The sequence below is a fragment of the Macaca mulatta genome, chromosome 7 (genome assembly GCF_049350105.2).
Source record: "Macaca mulatta isolate MMU2019108-1 chromosome 7, T2T-MMU8v2.0, whole genome shotgun sequence".
NCBI lineage: Eukaryota > Metazoa > Chordata > Mammalia > Primates > Cercopithecidae > Macaca > Macaca mulatta.
Genome location: NC_133412.1, coordinates 17305480 through 17326161, shown reverse-complemented (window position 1 = coordinate 17326161; position 20682 = coordinate 17305480). Strand labels below are relative to the sequence as shown.

At 41.0% G+C, this 20682-nt stretch overlaps 1 protein-coding gene across 6 annotated transcripts in view; it reads right to left on the bottom strand.

The window, feature by feature from the left end:
• EIF2AK4 (eukaryotic translation initiation factor 2 alpha kinase 4) overlaps positions 1-20682 on the bottom strand; it is a 107240-nt gene that overhangs the window by 28475 nt on the left and 58083 nt on the right. For all 6 annotated transcript variants that reach the window (XR_013395497.1, XR_001445839.3, XM_028850731.2 and 3 more), the window contains 10 exons: positions 18990-19094; positions 17136-17190; positions 16508-16587; positions 11250-11351; positions 9548-9601; positions 7116-7352; positions 5892-5967; positions 5366-5487; positions 1883-1932; positions 751-919 (listed from right to left, as the gene is read on the bottom strand). Coding sequence is in view for 4 of the 6 variants with exons in the window: in XM_028850731.2 (XP_028706564.2) it covers positions 751-919; positions 1883-1932; positions 5366-5487; positions 5892-5967; positions 7116-7352; positions 9548-9601; positions 11250-11351; positions 16508-16587; positions 17136-17190; positions 18990-19094 (1050 nt within the window). In the remaining 2 variants the exon portion in view is untranslated. The remainder of the gene's footprint in view (positions 1-750; positions 920-1882; positions 1933-5365; positions 5488-5891; positions 5968-7115; positions 7353-9547; positions 9602-11249; positions 11352-16507; positions 16588-17135; positions 17191-18989; positions 19095-20682) is intronic.

Below are 20682 nucleotides of genomic sequence, written 5' to 3'. Positions count from 1 at the left end.
GGTGGAATAGTTATCTTAACTTTTGTCCACGCAAATTGATTAATGAGTATTTACCGAGTGGTGAGCCATGTGCCAAGCTGGCTGCAATAGGGTATATGGCAAAGAGGACTCATAGGCTCTGCCCTAAAAACATATGCTTTGCTTGGAGAAAACAATGAACATAACTCCAGGTAGTACATGGCTATCTCAGATCAAGACCTGTGAGAGTTGAGAAGAAAAGGTGGCCAACTAATCAATGAGGATGCAGTCAGGCTTCCTGGGGAGAAAGGGCCCAAACCATGGCTGGGCAAAGACTTTCTAGACAAGGGAACATTTGACTGACGGTGGCAGGAATGACAGGGCGTGTGTGTGGGGTGGGGAGGGAAGCCTGAGAAGGGCTGGCAGCATGCAGACTTGGTGAAAAGGGAAGTTGGGGAGTGAAGAGATTGGGTATAGAATGGAGCCACTGAGGGTTCCGAACAGGGTATGAACAGGCTAAGAGCATCTTAGGAATCTTAGCCTGATATCTTGCATTTTGGAAAAATGGGTAGAGAACACCCATCCCCCAAAACAAAACCAGTTCCTGTGAAGGTAAGAGCCTGAAATGAAACTCAAAAGCCACATCATCAAGCTCTTCTCAGTTACTTTAGTAAAGATGTGATTCATCTCCAGGACAGACTGAGAAGCAGGTCTGTAGCTGTGGTTTTCCTCACCACACTTGGTGAAGAACTATAGTGGGGAATCTTGGAATGTTAAAATATGGAAAGGAACCTGAAGTGCTGGAAACTCTTGGATGATTTCATAGATAGTGTAGATAATTTCAGCAGTGGGCAGAAAGCTGTTGGTGGTAGAAGTGACAATATCAAATGCACACTCCAGAAGTTCTTTGGGATGAAATCGATCTAACTTGCGCGGCCTGAACACACGTTCTATGCAGTATCTGGAGAGAGAAACCCAGATTTCTAAGGTCATTGCTTACTAGAAAGAAATATGTATGAGAAATTGTTGAACAAGATATAAGAAACAAATATGAAAAAAAATTAATCAGTGGTATGATCAAGAGGACTGAAAGACAGATTTGCCCTGGAACACCCCTGCTTTGTGATCTAGGTTCCAATTCTCAGTTTTGCCACTAGTAAGCTATGGGGCTTAAGGTTTTTTAAATGTCTGAAACAGAGATGAAATTACACCAAAAAATTTTACCTTACTGATTGCTTTCTACACAGGGATACCAACACCATAGGGCTATGATTATTAATTGTTCACTTGTAGCTAGAATAAAAACATGTAAAGAGCTTTGTTTTCAGTTGAAGAAGGGAGCTTTAAAGTAGGGTGCCTCATTGACAACAATACTGCTCCAAATTATGAAGATCTCACTGTTGGACCCCTGTGGTATTTGAATGTACAGAAAGCCTTTTTTCAGGGCTAAGTGCCTGGAGGTCCTCAGTGCTCAGCGTTCCTGCTGGGTTTACTCCACTTCTCTACAAGCAGCTTTTGTTCGGTTACCTGTGTAGGCAGTCTTCACATAGAGACCATTGGCCACTTGTCCCACCAATTAAGTTTTAAAAGGGGCCATCTGTGATCATGAACAGCCAGATGTTTTTACGAAGCAACTGTTTGTGGAAATAATTAGCTATGTTCCTTGGGGACATTTAGAAGGTACAGAATAGACTGTGGGAACATGATGGTACCTACCTGCTACATTCCTTCTAATAGTCCTAGTTACCTTACAGGAAGGGGTACTGTGGCTGGGCTTCTGGATCGTATTCTAAGCTCAATATTCTGAACCCAGAATTCTTAACTGTGTAAGGATCACAGGAAATAAAATATTCTTTCTTGGTTGACAAATTATTCAACTATTTTTTCCTATGTCTACCAAATGGAATCCCCTATTGTTTCTTACCGTTTTAAATTCAATATATTATTTCTTGCCACATATCTTGCAAAAGGGATCTGAAAAATAAACAAAATACTAAAGGTCAATGTCAAAATGTGCCAGCTACCACACTCCTTTTGTTAATAATGGCTTTATTGAAACCTAACTCCTGTCCCATAAAGTTCACCCCTTTTAAAGTACGTACCTCAGTGGCTTTTAGTATATTCACTAAGTTATGCACTGCTCACCACTCACACTCCCTGAAATGTTCTTCAGTGTTTCGGTTAGTGATGGACTCTACTGCTAGATATGCCAGGAACCTTATTCACTGTGGCATTTCTTAGGTTTTTTTTAAAAAGTTCACTTTTAGTTAAATATTCTCTGTGGAGCTTTTATTATGTCCAATTAAAATTAGTGCAAGTTATTTATTTATGAATTTTTTAAAAATGTCACTTTTATAGTAATGTAGTCAAAATGGGTATTCTCTCTTACGGTGAATTTCCTGATTTTCCTATCAATCTCTTAGAATAAATTCTTAACAACCACCTTCAAATAGTAACCACAACTAGTAAAACCATTGTCAGATTGCCCCAAGAGATCCAACATAGTATCATTAATACTGATGGGCCAAATTATCAACATACATTCACTTTTTAATGTTTTGCATTTGAATATCAGCTTATAGAACGGGAGCTGATATTTAAAAATCTGTACTTTAGTCTCCTAATATTTAGAGAATAAGAAGCTGGCTTTAAGTATAGCTATGTAAGTATTTGCACTTCTATTCTTTTTTTTTTAACAAAGCGCAAATGTCTGATCTGATTTGCTGTTTATTTATCTTCACCTCAGAATAATCCCACGTCACTTTATTCACTATAAATGAAAAACAGAAGCAAGGAATGTGGAAGGAATTTCTTCTTAGATTATAAACGCAAAACCTGTTTCACCATAAGCCATATGACACAGATTTAAAAAAAAGATTCCACTCCCCCCTCCAAAAAATATGGTCGAAATGAGTGTATTCTTTGACACTTTACTCTTTGGTGACACAAACAACCTGATGTGCATGGTCATTCACACACGTGAATGTGACAAGCTCAAGTTCTGCTTTTTGGAACTTTGTGAAAATTTTTTTTTTTCTGAGTATCTTCCATCCTCGGTTGGATCCATGGATGCAGAACCCACCCAAGGATGTAGAGGGCCAAATGTGTGTATCTACACATATGTCAAGTGTATGCAAACACACACAGTATACCTTATATACACAGTTTTTTATTTTTTGTTTTGTTGTTGTTGTTTTTCAGACAGGGTCTTGCTCTGTCATCCAGGCTGGAGTGTAGTGGTGCAATCTCAGCTCACTGCAACCTCCGTCTCCTGGGTTCAAGTGATTCTCCAGCCTCAGCCTCCTGTACACATACAGTTTTGTTTTTTTTAAAAAAACTTTTCCTTCTCTATAATAAAAATGGGATAATAGAGTTCCCTTGAAATTTACTTTTTAAAAAAAGCTAACAATATGCCATGCACATTCCTACAAATCAAGTATAAATATGGCTATATCTAAATATGTATATCTGTCCCTCAGAAATTGGTTCCAGGACTCCCCCAAGGATACCAAAATCAGTGGATGGTTAAGTTCCTGATATAAAATGACAAAGCATTTGCCTACAGCCTATGCACATCCTCCTGTATACTTTAAATCATCTTTAGATTATTTATAATATCTACTACTATGCCTATACACCCCTTCTTTTGTGTGGATTCAATGCAGTGTTTAGCACATGGTAAATTCAAGTTTTGCTTGTTAGAATTTTTTTTTTTTTTTCTGAGTATTTTCCATCCACAGTTGGCTGGATATGTGGATGTGGAATCCAAAGATATGTATGAAGGGCTGACTGTATTTTCATCTTATATAAAAATATATATTTATATATAAAATATATATATAAAATACATATTTGATCTATATAAAAATATAGATTGGCTGGGCATGGGGGCTCACGCCTGTAATTCCAGTATTTTGGGAGGCTGAGGCGGAAGGATCTGCTTGAGTCCAGGAGTTTGAGACCACCCTGAGCAACACAGTGACAGCCCATTTCTACAAAAAATTTGTTTTAAATTTTCTTTTTGAGACAGAGTCTTGCCTTGTTTCCCAGGCTGGAGTGCAGTGGCACAATCATGGCTCACTGCAGCCTCGAGTTCCTGGGCTCAAGCAATCCTCCCGCCTTAACCTCCCAAGTAGCTGAGACCACAGGCACGAGCCACCACACTGGGCTAATTTTTAGTAAAGATGGGGTCTTCCTATGTTGCCCAGGCTGGTCTTAAACTACTGGGCTCAAGCACTCCTCCTACCTAGGCCTCCTAAAGTTCTGGAATTATAGGCATGAGCCACTGTGCCTAGTTCAATGTTCTTTTCAATAGCTCCTTAATATTCCATAATATTGTTGACAAATTATTCAACCATTTTCCTATTGATAAACAGGCAGACAGTTTTTGGCTACCTCAATAATATGGCAATTAACATCCTTTTAACATTCATATACTAATGTGTTTTTCTTTCTTTGAATAAATTGCTCAAAGTGGGATTGCTGGTTCTAAGGATAGAGAATGTGCATCAAAATTTTAAAAGTTTTATTATAAACTTTTAGGTTACGTTTCTAAAGGTTTAGCAGTCCACATTCCCATCAGCAACATATGGAAGTACCTATTTTCCTACACCCCTGTCATCTCTGGATAACTTTAATTTAAAAATGTTTCCTGTCTGATGGGTGAAGTTGAGATAGCTTTGCACTTCTTTATTATTGGTGAGGTGGAACAGCTTTTCAGAAGTTTATCAGCCATGCACATTTTCTCTTCTGAGAGCTGCCTGGTTATATCCTTTGCTCATGTCTCCCCTTGTCAGTGCTTTCTGCACATGAGAGGTATTAAGCCCTTGTCTGTCACACGCATTTCATGTTTTCCTTGCTCTATCATACAGCACCACAGACAGCTTGTTAGCAGCCAACACTGTGTGAGTGAAAGACTAGTAAGACTGCTGCTGTTGTCGGGATCCCCGGGGGTCAGAAGAAAGCAGGACAGGCAAAACTCAGCATACCCAATTAGGAGAGACACTTGCTGTTAGAATAATTTAACTGTTCTAGGCATTAACATGTTAGGATGTTTACTGAAGATCTAGCCAGGAGGTTAAAAAAAACCAAACAAACTACATTTATTTGTCTGAGTGGGTGGGGTTAACCTGCTGTGGTCACTCAACACTGAGGTGCACATGTGGCACCTGCAATGCAGGGTTCCTCCAGTTCTAGAGTCATAAACACCTGTGCTATTAGGAAGGTGGAGGCATTCAGGACCAAACATTTCCTCCACTCCAATAACGCTCTCACTCTGACAACTTCCTCAAGAATACATTTCCTACAGGTGATATTTATAAGCCTAGGGAAAAAATCCTTTAACAGAGATGCCATCCTGTGACTAGATACAGCATCCTGATTGTCAGCAGTGTGTTCCCAGCCTCACCCGCAGGTCAAAAGGAAGCATCACCAGCATCCCACTGTGGTCCATGAATAGGGCAGCTTCGTTGTGCTCATATATTTGTCTGTTTCGGGGAAGCAGTAGTGGGGTACACAACTGAACAGCTCCTACACCAAATGAGAAAAAATAGCTCATCATCAGGTTCACATTCTTCTTAGGAGGCAACCTAAAATTAACACAAACCTGACAGTTTAGTAATTGCTGCTGGGACCATTGAAATCATATCAGTTTTTCTTTAGTTCTCTAAATTTATAAATAGAGAGCTCACCTAGAGTTAAGTTTGACAGTTTGGTCATATTTCTGACTCCACAAACCAATTGCATTTTAGTATTAACAGCGAGGCTGTAGCATTCAAATCAGTTTCAAAAATAAGCTTAAATTCCATATGATGTCAATTATTTATAACTGAATTTGAAAGTAAAATATGGTATGCCCAAACTCTAACAGCACTTTCTAATGCTGAAAAAAGTCTTATGAGAAGAAATATCATTTTTAAAAAGGGCGTACATACCATGTCTTTTAAAGATGCGGATGATGGTTTCACATACATACTGCTGCATCTTGGCTGTACGGATTGAGAAGTTGCCCTAAAACAGGACCGATTAAAACGTCATCATTGAAGGCTTATCAAACGGATCCTTTAAGATATTAACCTGTGGCTTGCAGTAGGCACTACATGGCTTATTTCCAGGTTCAAAAAAGAAGTCTCGACAAGTCCCTTCCTCTTTGAACACATCAGGGAAGAGGACACATACCTTTCATGGCCTGCTTTGGAAAGCAAGAGCTAACCTTTCAAGCAATGGGAAGGTTGCCTGGGTTCAAAGTCCAAATTCTTGGCCACATTGATACTGCCTTTCAGAGGGAGCTAATCAAATAAACACATTCTCCCTGACTCAGGAATACTGTGGCACAACGACCACCTAACAGCATCAGGCCCCTCCTACATACCAAGGTGATTCATGGCAGGCCTGTTGAGAACTACATGGCATTTACATATTTTGCCAATAGCTTTCTTTTTCATTTGCTTTTGTATTATAAAAGTAGTACCATTTCACTGTAGAAAATTTAGAAACAACAGATAAGCAAAAAGACATCTATAAAAAAGTCACCTATAATCCTGCAAATATCTTTCTATAATAATATTGCCAGCCAGTAAAAACTGTGTTTGGTCTCTAAAATCTATACTGATCTTCTATAAATTTTACTATGACTTCCTCCACTACTCTATCCTTTAAAATTATATCATATTTTAAGCATACAGAAACATATAGAGAATATAACAAATACCTGTTAGCTACTTTTTTTTTTTCTTTTTTTTTTTTTTTTTTGTGACGGGGTCTTGCTCTGTCTCCCAGGCTGGAGTGCAGTGGCGCGATCTTGACTCACTGCAACCTCCCTGCCTCCTGGGTTCAAGCGATTCTCCTGCCTCAGCCTCCCGAGTAGCTGGGATTACAGGTGCATGCCACCACGCCCGGCTAATTTTTGTATGCACTACTTCTTAATCTCTTGCGGGGGTAGGGAGGAGGAAAGATCAAGGACTCCTTCAAGTAGGTGATTGAAAGTATGGATCCTCTTCTCTGAATGCATATACCCACATTTTGCATGTACTTTTAGGGGCTTCCAATACCTCACATAAGAACTTATGTTGGAGGCATTAAAAGAATCTATGAGAAACTGGCTTGACCCTTTTGTGGACCAGGTGAAGCTCCCTTTGTGCAGCGTGGTTTAAGCCCACCTTCAGTATGTCGCTGTCATAGGTGTAATCGATGGCAGGAGAGATGCGTTGGGAGAAGATCTGAGCCATCATGGTGCGGTAGGCCTTCCCATCCACGTTGGTCAGCGTGTGGTGCAGCACTTCATGCAGCTCTGACTCCTCCATCTGGGGCGGGGGCAGCAGCTCACTCTTGAGCAATTCTGTGGCTGTAGGCCGTTTTGCTGGATCGTGGTTTAACAGCCAGGAGATGACGGATTTCTACAATAAAACCCAGGCACACTGCTGATGAGACGCAATGGATAAGGCTCAGCTATTCTCTGGACAAGTCAGTAGTCAGTTCAGGTCAAAGAAAAGGTACCACTATTCTTTATTCTTACACTTAACTGGCATTCTGAAATTTCTGAATAGGTCATTATTTTTTCTGCTTTATTATGACAACAGAGTTGTGCAACAATGTAGTATGAACATTTCATAAAAGGAGGCCCCTTCTTTTTATACTTTATTGTCACAAGCAAAAAAAAATCAACTTGACAACTACATAGAAGCAGAAATTAGGCCTTATAAACACACAAAATATCATATAAAAAGGTGTAAAAAGATAAAATAAATAGCTTCACATGCCTAATTTTAGTAGAAATTGTAATGCTGCTGCAATCCTAAAAGCAATATAAAACATCTTGTTTTAATGGTTTCTTCTCCATTTATGTTATTTGTATCGATACCATTCCCTTGAATTCTCTTGATTTATGTTACTCATTTGTTATATCTCCATAGCCACCTCATTAAAGCAGTGAACAATATGAAGGCAATCTAAACCTTTGAGAGGTTCCTTAATGATACTTAATCCTCTTGTTTATAATAAAGATTTATAAAGAGTTAGAGAAATATTTGAGATAAGAAAACCTCAATTATTAGATGGACTTTTATTAAGCATTTTCTAATTATAAATCTTTAAAATATGTCCCCCCTCCCCACTCTCCTTCTAGTCGTAGGGTAAAATAAAAACGCAGGCAATTACTTTGTATGGGATATAGGAGTATTATATAGAAAGAAAATGACATGATACAACTTTTATGAAAGGTATATTCAACTGACAAAAACAAGAATACCCTACTGAGCATAACAGACCCTGCTGTACTGGTAAATGTGCATGGCAAAAAGTTATGTTATGTACATTCTATAAGCATCTTCTACGTTTGCTCCTTTCAGCTAAAAAGCAATGACTATGACATGGGTGGTGGTTGTGGTTTTGTTGTTTTTGTTTTGGTGCCAATTTGTACAGCCCAGACTCAAACGCTCAACGGTAGGAGTATATATCTGATGGCAGGAGGGCAGTCCTTATGGTGAAAAATGGTTTGTATAGTTCTTGGGCCATTATAGCTGTCAACAAGGGGAAAGACCAAGTAAGACTGACCTTGTTATAAGAAAAGGCTATGAAATGAACATTTACTTATGACACCCAGAAACAATAATAGCTACCAAAAGAAGCAGAAACATGACTCAATGTATTCCTAATGGCCTTCACCAATTAAACAGATGAGGCAGAATGGGTCCCTACAGCCATAAATAACCGTCATGTTAAACATTACCAAATGACACAGAGTTAGTGCTAATATAAATAAGGAGTATTTCATCTTTTTATTTTATAGGTGAGGGAAATTAAAGTCTAGAAAAGTGGCTTGTCCATTCAGATACATAACCAGCAAGCAAGAAGCACCAAATTAATACAATATTCTATCTATGCTTCTGTACTCAACATTAATGATTTAAATTTTAACTGTCAGTAAGTCAGTTTAAGAAATAAACTTCCATATGACAAGAGTATTAACCACTGTACCAAGACAAACAACTGGCATTCAGAAGAAAGGTGTACCAGAAGTCCAATACACAAATTCACTAAAATAGTTTAAAAAAAAATTTGCTGGATGCCAGTATTAGCCTATGTCATGAGTCACACACACATACACTCAGATATTTATGATATATAGGATAAATTATTTTGCTTTAAAATACTGTAACAATAGACTGTCTAGAATGTGCAGCCCTTGCCCTATAATCTGAGCTACTGCAACCACAAAACAGAACAAAATTATAGTTTTAAATTATATTTTTTTCTTAAAGCCCCAAGCTTTATCAAAAACAATAAGCTGTAAAAGGATTCTTTTTTTTTTTCTCAATAGCTAAGCCAAGGGTCCAAATAGCACTTCAAAAGCACAATGAATTGCACAAAAGAGCCCTGTAGTTTGTTCATTTTCTGTGCCAGCCCTCGGCATTTTTATGGTGTAGATCAAATCTAATAACATTTTAAGTGCTTCATCTTTTGCTATTTTTTCCCCACGTTGTTCCCAGGACACAAGAGAATGAGTGGCAGAAGATTACTAATTGAAAAAGAAGAAAAATAATAATTAAAATGCAAGACGGAAGACATTGTAATTGACGCATCAGAAAATTACCTGCTTTGCATGCTCTCCATCATCAAAGTCTTCTGGAAACTTAGGCGAAGTGGGCTAAAAAAAATATTCAAATCAGCAAGGTTCTGGCAGACTGCCACAGAGAAAGCATTTATTCACCATAAGAAAATCAAATACAGAAATAAAAATTTGCTAGCAAGGAAAGCTAGGTGATACCTTCTTGAAACCTAACGCTTATTCTTCCAATTACATACATATTATTTTAATATAAACTTTATGCAAATGACATCCTCATCCAAACCTCCCTCTTCACTTTTGTCCTAATGCTGTTCGCACCTTTGACCTCACATACTATAACACTGGCCCCTTTTAGTTCAGGCAATAACAGAGGCAAGGGCTAACCCCAAAAACATAAATGGAAATTTCATTGAGAAAAAAATTTCAAGGGGCAGAAAGCACATCTGAGTACAAAGTAAAAATCTAATGGCTTCGGAGAACAACAAAGTAGTTTTATTAAACATGTAGATGAAAAAAGGCAAACAAACAAACAAAAAAACACCCATCTACCAACACAGATGGAGTAAGAGAAAAAAATCTCTACTTCCCTAAAAGTTGTCACCTTTCTGGTAAATAAACATGAATTTTAGACTAAAGAAAGGCACTTCGTTAAGGACACAATCATCTAAGAGTATTCCAATCAAGGCAAGGCAATAGTAATCACTTCACTTAGTCCTATACTTTACGAGCACAGCTGTCCATGCTGTACTGACAGTAAAATAATTTAATTGTTTTCAAGAATATCCAGAGAAGTATTCTTTCAGTGGAATACAGGAGTATTCTTACTGCATTCTAGTTACTATGTTTATGAATTAACTTAATAGATATTCCTGCTTCACTCTGCTCAGTAAGAAAGAAGGTGGCTCTCCAGATGTCTTGCTCATAAATATGTGAATTTAAATTACCCTCACCCAAACCTCATTCCTCACTTTCATCTTAATGCGTTTGCTCATGGGCACCTCTGATCTCGCACGTGTAATGTGGGTCCTTTTTTAGTTCAGGCAGAAAAAGAGGCAAGGATTAATCCCAAGAACACAAATGGAAATTTCATTGGGAAAAACATTTCAAGGGGCAGATATTTTTTTCAGACTCATTTTGACTTCTGGTCTCGGTAGTTTTCTTTAGACATTACTACACCTGGTCCACTCAACAGGCATCTTTCACTTCTAGAACTAAATACCCATTATTCTTACAATCTACTCCCTTGTTATAACCATATTAATATCAAATCCAATTTTGTGGCTTCTTCCTTTGTTTTAAAATCAAGAGTAAATCTCAGAATAATTTTTTAAAAAGCAACTATAACCTAGCAATTTCTCCAGGTAAGATTTCCAAAAACAAACAAAACTGGGGCAAGTTTTTCATCATTGGAGGTGGGGTTCCATTAACCTCGCTGTAGAAACACAGTAGGGAGACCAGTAAGATCCTCCTACACGCTGATATTTGGCTCCCAAAACTGCTATTTCAATAACTTAACTGAGGTGACTTCCTTTGCCCAGAAAAATGTTTCACTAAAAATGGGAACACTGGTTAGTCTCGCATATCTGAATACATGAGTCATTACAATTACAGTAGGACAGCCTTTTCTATATTATAAATACCAGAGAAATATCCTGCTTTGAATTCTGATCTCTGTGCTAAGATTCGGGTTACTGAAAATGTAGGGACTGAGACACCTGATACATACATCTCTGAGCTGGTTGAGAACGAAGATCCTTTCTGAAGCCGTGACCATGGGGTGATAGGACATCTCAAAGAAGATAATTCCCAGGCTGAAGAGATCCACTTTCTGAGAGGGAAAAATACTTGCATTTAGAGAGCCTTGACATGAAAGCATAATTTACCAGGGAATTATAGGATAAGCATTGTTAGCTGAAATAAAGTTTGTATGAGTACAAAACAGGTCCCACTGGAAAAATGTGAAGATTTGTTCTAAAAAATTATGGTTATAAAGGCTAAATGATATATTTTGTATTTAGATGATGACAAAATATTTGGCATGATGTCTTTAAACATTTTCACAGAAGTTTTTTTTCCTTTTTGAGGCAGGGTCTCACTCTGTCACCCAGGCTGAAGTGCAGTGGTACAATCTTGGCTTACTGCAACCTCTGCCTCCTGGGCTCAAGCAATCCTTCCACCTCAGCCTCCCAAGTAGCTGGGACTACAGGTGTGCACCACCATGCCCAGCTAATTTTTTTGTGTGTATTTTTTGTAGACACTGTTGCCCAGGCTGGTCTCCAACTCCTGGACTCAAGTGATTCACCCACATTGGCCTCCTAAAGTGCTGGGATTACAGGCACGAGCCACCATGGCTGGCCTTCCTAGAAAATTAATGGTAATTGGTTTAGTTGTATCCACAGACAATAGAAAACCACTGATTGAAAACTGGAAATAATGGCTGAAGAGCAAGGACAACTGAGATTGATTATAAGAATTTGCTTTGTTTTGGGCCAGGTGCAGTGGCTCACGCCTGTAATCCCAGCACTTTGGGAGGCTGACGCGGGTGGGTCATGAGGACACGAGATTGAGACCATCCTAACACGGTGAAACCCCCGTCTCTACTAAAAAAGACAAAAAATTAGCCAGGTGTGGTGGCGGGCGCCTGTAGTCTCAGCTACTTGAGAGGCTGAGGCAGGAGAATGGCGTGAACCGGGGAAGCACAGCTAGCAGTGAGCCGAGATCGCGCCACTGCACTCCAGCCTGGGTGACAGAGTGAGACTCTGTCCTAAAAGAAAAAAAAAAAAAAGAAAGAAAAAAGTTTTCTTTGTTTCGCATCTTGGCTGATCATCTTAAAAGTGAAACACAGACCAAAATCCGCAGCTGATAGAAAAGGCCAGTTCCTGACTACAAGGTCATATGGCCTTCAAAAAGAAGAGAACTTTGCCATTTGTGACAACATGGATGAACCTGGAGGACATTATATTAGGTGAAATAAGCTAGACACAGAAAGGCAAATACCGTATGATCTCACTGGTATGTGGAATCTCAATAAAAGTCAAACCCACAGTAACAGAGAACACAGTGGTGGCTACCAGGGGCTGGGGACGGGGGTCAAGGGGAGATGCTGGTCAAAGGGCACACATTTTCAGTTATCAAAAATGAATACATTCTGGAGATCTAAAGCATAGCATGGTGACTATAATTAATAATAATGCATTGTATTCTTGAGGTTTGCTAAGAAAGTAGCTCTCAAGTGTTCTTACCACACATAAAAAATGGAAACCAGGTGAGGTGATGGGAATGATGGGAATGTTAGTCAGCTTCGTTGTGGTAATCATTTCACAATGTATACATACATCAAAACATCACATTGTACACCCTAAATATAGACAAGGTTTGTCAATCATACCTCCATAAGCTAGGAAAAAAATAACAAATAAGTAAAAATAAAACAAAAAGCTAGAGAAAAAAACAGTAAAGTCAAAAAACTAGAAGGATATAAATAATCAAGATAACTATTAAATAATTGACAAAAACAAAAAAAGTATCTATAATAAAAAGAAAAAAGAAGCAAAAAGGCAAGTCAGCGCAGAGGAAATTTCAGTAGGGTGCTATGAAGGAGAAGATGGCGTTGGGAAGGGAGTGCGTCTGAGGAAGCCAAGCATGGCACGGCTGCCGAGGAAAACACTGCACATGGTCAGGGGCACAGAGGTGCAGAGCCGCTTTCAGGACAATGGAGGCCATTTTCAAGAAATACTCTCGACCTCTGATGTCTTAAAAACATTCGCTGTGGCATTGCCTATACACGTTGGCTACAGAAAGCATACAACAAAAGCACCAAGAATAAAACAGCAATTTGATGATCCCACCACTCAGGGATATTTACTACTGATGTCTAAGAAGCACCCGCTTCGGTTTTTTAAAAAATATGTATGTATGGCCAGGTGCGGTGGCTCATGCCTGGAATCCCAGGACTTTGGGAGGCCGAGGCAGGTGGATCACCTGAGGTCAGGAGTTCGAGACCAGCCTGGCCAACGTGGTGAAACCCCGTCTCTACTAAACATACAAAAATTAGCCAGGTGTGGTGACCGGCGGTCTGTAATCCCAGCTACTCGGGAGGCTGAGGCAGGAGAATTGCTTGAACCTGGGAGGCGGAGTTTGCAGTGAGCTGATATTCTACCATTGCACTACAGCCTGGGTGAAAAAAGCGAGACTCCATCTCAAAAAAAAAAAAGAAATAAAAGACGCTAAAGGTGTCTGCCCACACTCACAGTGTGTGCAACCCATCTCCCGATACTCTAACCCTTACCCTCACCAGGTACTTAGAGGTCTGTTTCAACTTTATGTTGTTGTCCAATGCTCCCTGTCAGAACCAAAACCCAGGCTTGAATCTCCACTGCAAGCCTGAGCATTTGCTTTGATGCAAATTGCTTTCCTAATTTATTTTCTTTTATACATATATGATTGATTCAGACAGGGTCTTGCTCCACTGCCCAGGCTGGAGTGCACTGGCATGATCATAGCTCACTGCAGCCTCAATCTCCTGGCCTCAAGCAGTCCTCCCACCTCAGCCTCCTGAGGAGCTGGGACTACAGACGTGTGCCACCAGGCCAGGCTAATTTTTTTGATATTTAGTAGAGATGAGGTCTCTACTATGTTACCCAGGCTGGTTTTGAACTCCTGAGCTCAGGCAATCCTCCCGCCTCAGCCTCCCAAAGTCCTGGGATTATAGGCATGAACCACCATGCCTGGCACCTAAAGTGTTTTTAAAGTTTACCTTTACACTCTTGCCCTAAGTGATCTCATCCAGTCTCATAGCTTTAAATCCTATCTGTGTGCTGATTTCAAATTTATACTTCTGATTCTCACCATTCCTCTGAACTCAAGTGTTGGGTCTCTAACAGTCTACTTGACATCTCTAATTGGATTTCTTTTTTTTTTTTTTTTTGAGACGGAGTCTCGCTCTGTCGCCCAGGCTGGAGTACAGTGGCTGGATCTCAGCTCACTGCAAGCTCCGCCTCCCGGGTTTACACCATTCTCCTGCCTCAGCCTCCCGAGTAGCTGGAACTACAGGCGCCCGCCACCTCGCCCGGCTAGTTTTTTGTATTTTTTTAGTAGAGACGGGGTTTCACCGTGTTAGCCAGGATGGTCTCGATCTCCTGACCTCGTGATCCGCCCGTCTCGGCCTCCCAAAGTGCTGGGATTACAGGCTTGAGCCACCACGCCCGGCCTCTAATTGGATTTCTTACCAGATATTTCAAACGAACATGCCTCAAACTGAATTTTTCTGTCATCTTCTCCTCCTTCCCCTTATGTCTTTCCCTAGGTTTCTTCACTTCAGTCAACTACTCCTCACCCAGGTGCTCCAGGAAGAAACCTCAGCCCTGGACTTTTTCCCTTCCTCGTTCTCACCCAACATCCATTCCATTGGGGAAATCTCTCAATTCCCTTCCTAAATCAGCACACTTCTCTCCATTTCTACCGCTAGGAGTCCAGTTCCAGCTGCCAACTGCCCTCCCTGGACTTTCTGCAGAGCCTCCTCGCAGCAGCCAGAGTGAACTCTCCTGCTCAAGATTCTTCAGTGGCTCCCTGTGTACTTCAAATTAAATGCACACTCCTTATCCAGGCCAACCTGGCCCTGTGTGATATTTCCCTGCCTTCTTTTCCAGCTTCACTTCGTGCCTCTCTCCCCTGTTGCTTGCCAGACTGTGGCCACACTAGCCTTCCTTTTGACTGTCTTAAATGTACCAAGCTCTCTCTCACCCAGGGCTTCCTCTTTATGTGTGCACTTTCCTCTGCTTCTCACCATCTCCCTGGCATGTGTCAGCCCCCAACTCTGTGTGGCTTGTCCTTTCTCATCCTTTATCCTAAACGCCATCCTCTCAAGAGATCTTCTTTGGTTAATCTGTTCTCTTTGTCACTCAGCTCAATTTCTTTTCTTCCTAGCCCTCACCACAATTTGTGATTATATCTTTCATTTTTTACTTATTTGCTGTCTGTTTCATCCACCAGTGGACAAGCTCCCTGAGGGCTGGAGCCACATCTGTTCCTGGCACCTTGCCCAAGATAGGGGTTAGTTCTCACATTCTTTGGATGGATGGATGGATGGATGGGATAGATGGATGGATGGATGGGTAGATGGATGGGTGGATGGACGGGTGGATGGACGGGTGGATGGGTGAGTAGATGGATGGATGGATGGATGGATGGATGGATGGATGGATGGATGAGTAGATGGATGGGTGGATGGATGGGTGGATGGACGGGTGGATGGGTGAGTGGATGGATGGATGGATGGATGGATGGATGGATGGATGGATAGATGGATGGATGGATGGGTAGATGGATGGGTGGATGGACGGGTGGATGGACGGGTGGATGGGTGAGTAGATGGATGGATGGATGGATGGATGGATGGATGGATGGATGGATGGATGGGTAGATGGATGGGTGGATGGATGGGTGGATGGACGGGTGGATGGGTGAGTGGATGGATGGATGGATGGATGGATGGATGGGTAGATGGATGGGTAGATGGATGGGTAGATGGATGGGTGGATGGATGGGTGGATGGGTGAGTAGACGGATGGATGGATGGATGGATGGATGGATGGATGGATGGATGGATGGATGGGTGGATGGATGGGAGGATGGATGGGTGGATGGACGGGTGGATGGGTGAGTGGATGGATGGATGGATGGATGGATGGATGGATGGATGGATGGGTAGATGGATGGGTGGATGGATGGGTGGATGGACGGGTGGATGGGTGAGTAGACGGATGGATGGATGGGTGGACGGATGGATGGATGGGTGGATGGACTGTAAGGTCCTGGCAGCAGCAGTGCCAGTTTCAGCCACTATCCTTGGGACCATGAGTCCTTCCTGGAGTGTGAACAAGTGGATGTCCTGACTATTTTAGCTGAGACTAAACCCGAAATTCTGTGATCTAGATGTCCTATTACCTTAATTTTGAGGTTCCTTTTCCCCACAAAACCCCTTACCTGGTTGTATGCAGATTTGGTGCTTCCTTGGACCTCTGGGCTTACATAGAGAGCAGTGCCAACCATCCCAGTTAAGTGACCTGTGTGGAGGAAAACAGAGGGAAAACTTCCCAATAATAGGACTTACAGATGACATCAACTAAAACAAACAAACAAAAAAGGTTTCTTAAAACTGAGGCATGATCTGTTAACTGTCTACGCCACTCACAGGAAGCAGCAGCATGCATTGTACCAAATGAATAACCATAAGTCACGTATGGCCACACACTCTGTTCTACACAAGGATGTCTTTGCTATTGCAGAGGAGGGACAGTGCCAGGTAAGAAGACTCCAGATGGATCAGGTTATGAGGTAACCTCACATTACCAACGGAGGTTAGACAAAATAAAACTGTCTATGCCTGGGAGCCAATTATTCTACTCACTGAAGCTCTAATTTCTTAAAGTTCAAAGAACAATTAATAAATTGAAAAGGAAAAAAGATTAAAGCATTTCCATAATTTTGTTAACGTAAGGAACAATTAAAATCTGCTGTAGAATAAAACCTTTACAAGTAAAAAGCAGGTTTCAGGTTAAGAAATTCTGGGGTCTTTAACACATGGATGAAATATATAGTCTTCTGGGTTTACCTGAAGGGTCTGACTTAATCAAGTCTCCTGTCTGATCGTCTTGTTTGCTGTCAGCCTAAAAACATAAGTAAGCCAAATATCCAATCAAAACATGATATTATTCCATGAGAATGGCTTGTCCGTTTCTAAATGAAGACTGAGGAAATATTACGTGGAAATCAAAATAATATAATAATGCTTTGAGGTTTAATTTTTTTTCTAGTTTACTCAACCCACCAATGCAAGGCTCTCAGAAAACCCAATGAAATCAAGAGGGAGGGGGGCAATCATTATACAACTCTTTCTTTAGGACAGAGATATGCAAACACTTAGAGAAACCAATTTATTTTCATGTTGCAAATGCCAAAAACAGAATCTATTTTCTAAGAAGAGTAAGGGTGTATTAAAAACAACAAATTCATCTTTCAACTTCCTCACTGCTGTTACTTTCTCTGCATCAATTTTTACTCTTCTTTCCTAGAGGCTGCTCAGCAAATGTGTTCCACCCTCGCTCATGGCTAACACCTCCCAGGTAGCCTCACCTCGCTCCACTATGTGCCACAGTGTTGTCAATCCCTAAGTCACTATTGTTATGTCTGCATTTGTAATAGGTGCTTCCCATCATAAGCCATCACCATCAGTAACACCGGCTTCAACATTCTTAGTGCTGGGCACTGTTCTAGGTGCTTTACCTGCATTCTTATTTATCTTGCTGATAACTTTTTGAGCTAGGCACTAGTATTAGGCACACTTTACAGATGAGGTATTGAGAAGTTAATTAGTTGTCCAAGATCATGCTACAAAGCAGTGGCAGAGATAGGATTCTATTCCAGGTCGGTGAGACTCCAGAGCCTGAGCTCTTACCTATCTCACTATGCTACAGCCTTCCAGACATCAAGTTAAATTCTTTAGTTTGGGGATCAAGATTCCCACCATCTGGCCTGTGCTTGGTCTCAGCACTCTCCCATATGCTCCATGGGGAGCATGATCGGGACCGTGTCCTTACCGTCCGCCTTCCTTCTCCTCCCTTTCTACTCCTAGTCTCACCTTCTAACTTGGCCCCAATGGTTGTTCTGACCATTAACACAAATCCTACTTTCCTTTCCTGATCACCCTTGGAATTAACTGCATTTCCTACAGATCTTGGTGCCTAATAAGTTGGGTTTATAATGTGAAGTAAAATTCCTCCCCCGGCATTCAAGGCCTACCACCTATAAGACTGCCCAATCTTCCAATGACTCCTCAACTGTCCTGCATCCTCTCACTCTCCCCTGCACCTCACAGTTTTGGCCAGTCAGACAGTATGCTAGTCTTCCGACAGCCAAGTCTGCTTACCCTGGGGCCTCTGCTTAGGCTGTGCTTTCTCTCTGGAATCCCCATCCTGGTGTCACCAGGCCCTGCCCTCAACCTCCACCTTTTGGACTCCCACCCACCATTTAAGGACATCTGAAATGCTACTGACGTTATCCAGCCTTTCTTGATCCTCACAACTGTATGCTCTCCTGGTGTTTTATGTTTTTGAGCCTCATTTCCCCAAACCAACAAAAGCCTCTGAGGTATAAAGCATCTAGTCCAGGGCCAGGCATGGTAGACGAAAATACCAAATGATTTCATAAAGTACTGTATGCCTTTGACCACAATATTGTTCCCAAGCCAATAATTTTGTGTCCCTCAAGTGGAATGCACTCAAAAAAATATACTCACAATTTCAAAGCCTACAAGATCATTTGCAGCATGCCCCTTCAGGTTTGTGTAATCTCCTGAGGATTAGATAGCATGGTTCTGTGAATGCACTATTCTATCTGCTAACACTTTCAGGATTATCAAGGCATCTGAGTCTGTTTTTAGGTACAGTCTAATTTGTAAAATACTTACAGAAAAGACTAGATGGTCTGTCGCCAAACCAAAATCACCTATTTTCACATGGTCATCAGAATCCAAAAAAATGTTGACAGGCTTCAAATCCCGGTGAATCATTCCCTGTTGAAAGAGAGTGTAGAAATAAACAACGGTTTCCCATGCATAAAGTTATACCTACTTCCTAATTTAGAAGGCCAACCTAGTGATGAAAATCGTACGAGGTGTTCTCCCACAGGTCCAGGCTGTCTGGCCTCTGCAATGTCTCCTGACTGTCCTATGACCTCTTTACCATCTCCTAGTTCTACCTGGTGGTATCCTGACCAGGTGAATTCTAAATAGTTCCCTGTGGCATCTAAGGCCCCTTCCACTGGGTTCACCAAGTTACCTTTACCCCTGCTACATCACAAAACCTCTGCTCTGGTCAGAGAGACACACCATTTATACTCCTTCTTCTATTCCTTTCTTTGTATCATCTCTCCTTCATAGGATACTCTTGCTTTTTTCCATGCATTTGCACTGTACCAACATTTGCAAGTGCCAACTCATTCGTAAGCCTTCTACAGTAATTCTAACAGTTCAACTTGGCATCCCCAGCACACACAGTCGGTGTGCAATAATTACTTGTTTACATAAGACTGCTTTCTCATTTCCCTAATGGCTTGTAATGTGTATTGTTTCATGCATTATAATATAGAAAATAATGATCTCTTTTACCATTACATGAAGGTAAATTCTGGCTCCCTCTAGAAGCAAGAAGTCCCTCGCGAGCATGGGTCACACACTTGTGCCTCCTTGTATTTCTAGGTATGGCACAGTGTTAGATGCCAGCAAATGGTTAGCCAATACTGAGCAAACTGGATGGAGTGGAAGCAAGCCCAGGGGGCACTGTTCTAGCATCCCAGGATAAAATCACAGTAATACAGCTTAAATGGCCCTCATCAGAACTCATTTTCATTTCTAACCTTGCAAATTCTGCTTCTACCAAATCATTTATAAACTACAAATTACAGCCCTTGCTTCTCAGTATAAATATGGTACAGCATAAACATTTTAAGGTTAAAAAAATTTGAGGCAAAGGAAAAAAATGATGAATTTATATTGGTTAATGCATTAGACAATTCCATTTTAAAAATGTAAGCAGTGTTTCATCCTGAAGCTAGGCCCATTAGCATATACATTACAATGGCAATTTCTAGCTTTAAAATCACATTTTAGACATGTGACAAGCTACTTTACTCAGAAAGTCTCATTTCTCTTCTTGCTAGATGACTTTCTGGTTTCTCCGTGTTCCTATGAAGGGCGGCACTAATTCTGTTAGAATCAGATAACTTGGCAAATATTAATCACATCCTTGCTTAATTCCTTTTTTCTCTTTTTTGAGACGAAGTCTCTTGCTGTCACCTAGGCTGGAGCGCAGTGGTACAATCTCAGCTTACTGCAACCTCCACCTCCCAGGTTCAAACAATTCTCCTGCCTCAGCCTCCCAAGCAGCTGGGATTACAAGTGCGCACCACCACACTCAGCTAATTTTTGTATTTTTAGTAGAGATGGGGTTTCACCATGTTGACCAGTCTGGTCTTGAATTCCTGACCTCAAGTGATCCACCCACCTCGACCTCCCAAAGTGCTGGGATTACAGGCGTGAGCCACCGCATCTGGCCCTAATTCTAAAGCACTCAAGGAATCATCCTCACATTCCCTACATGTTC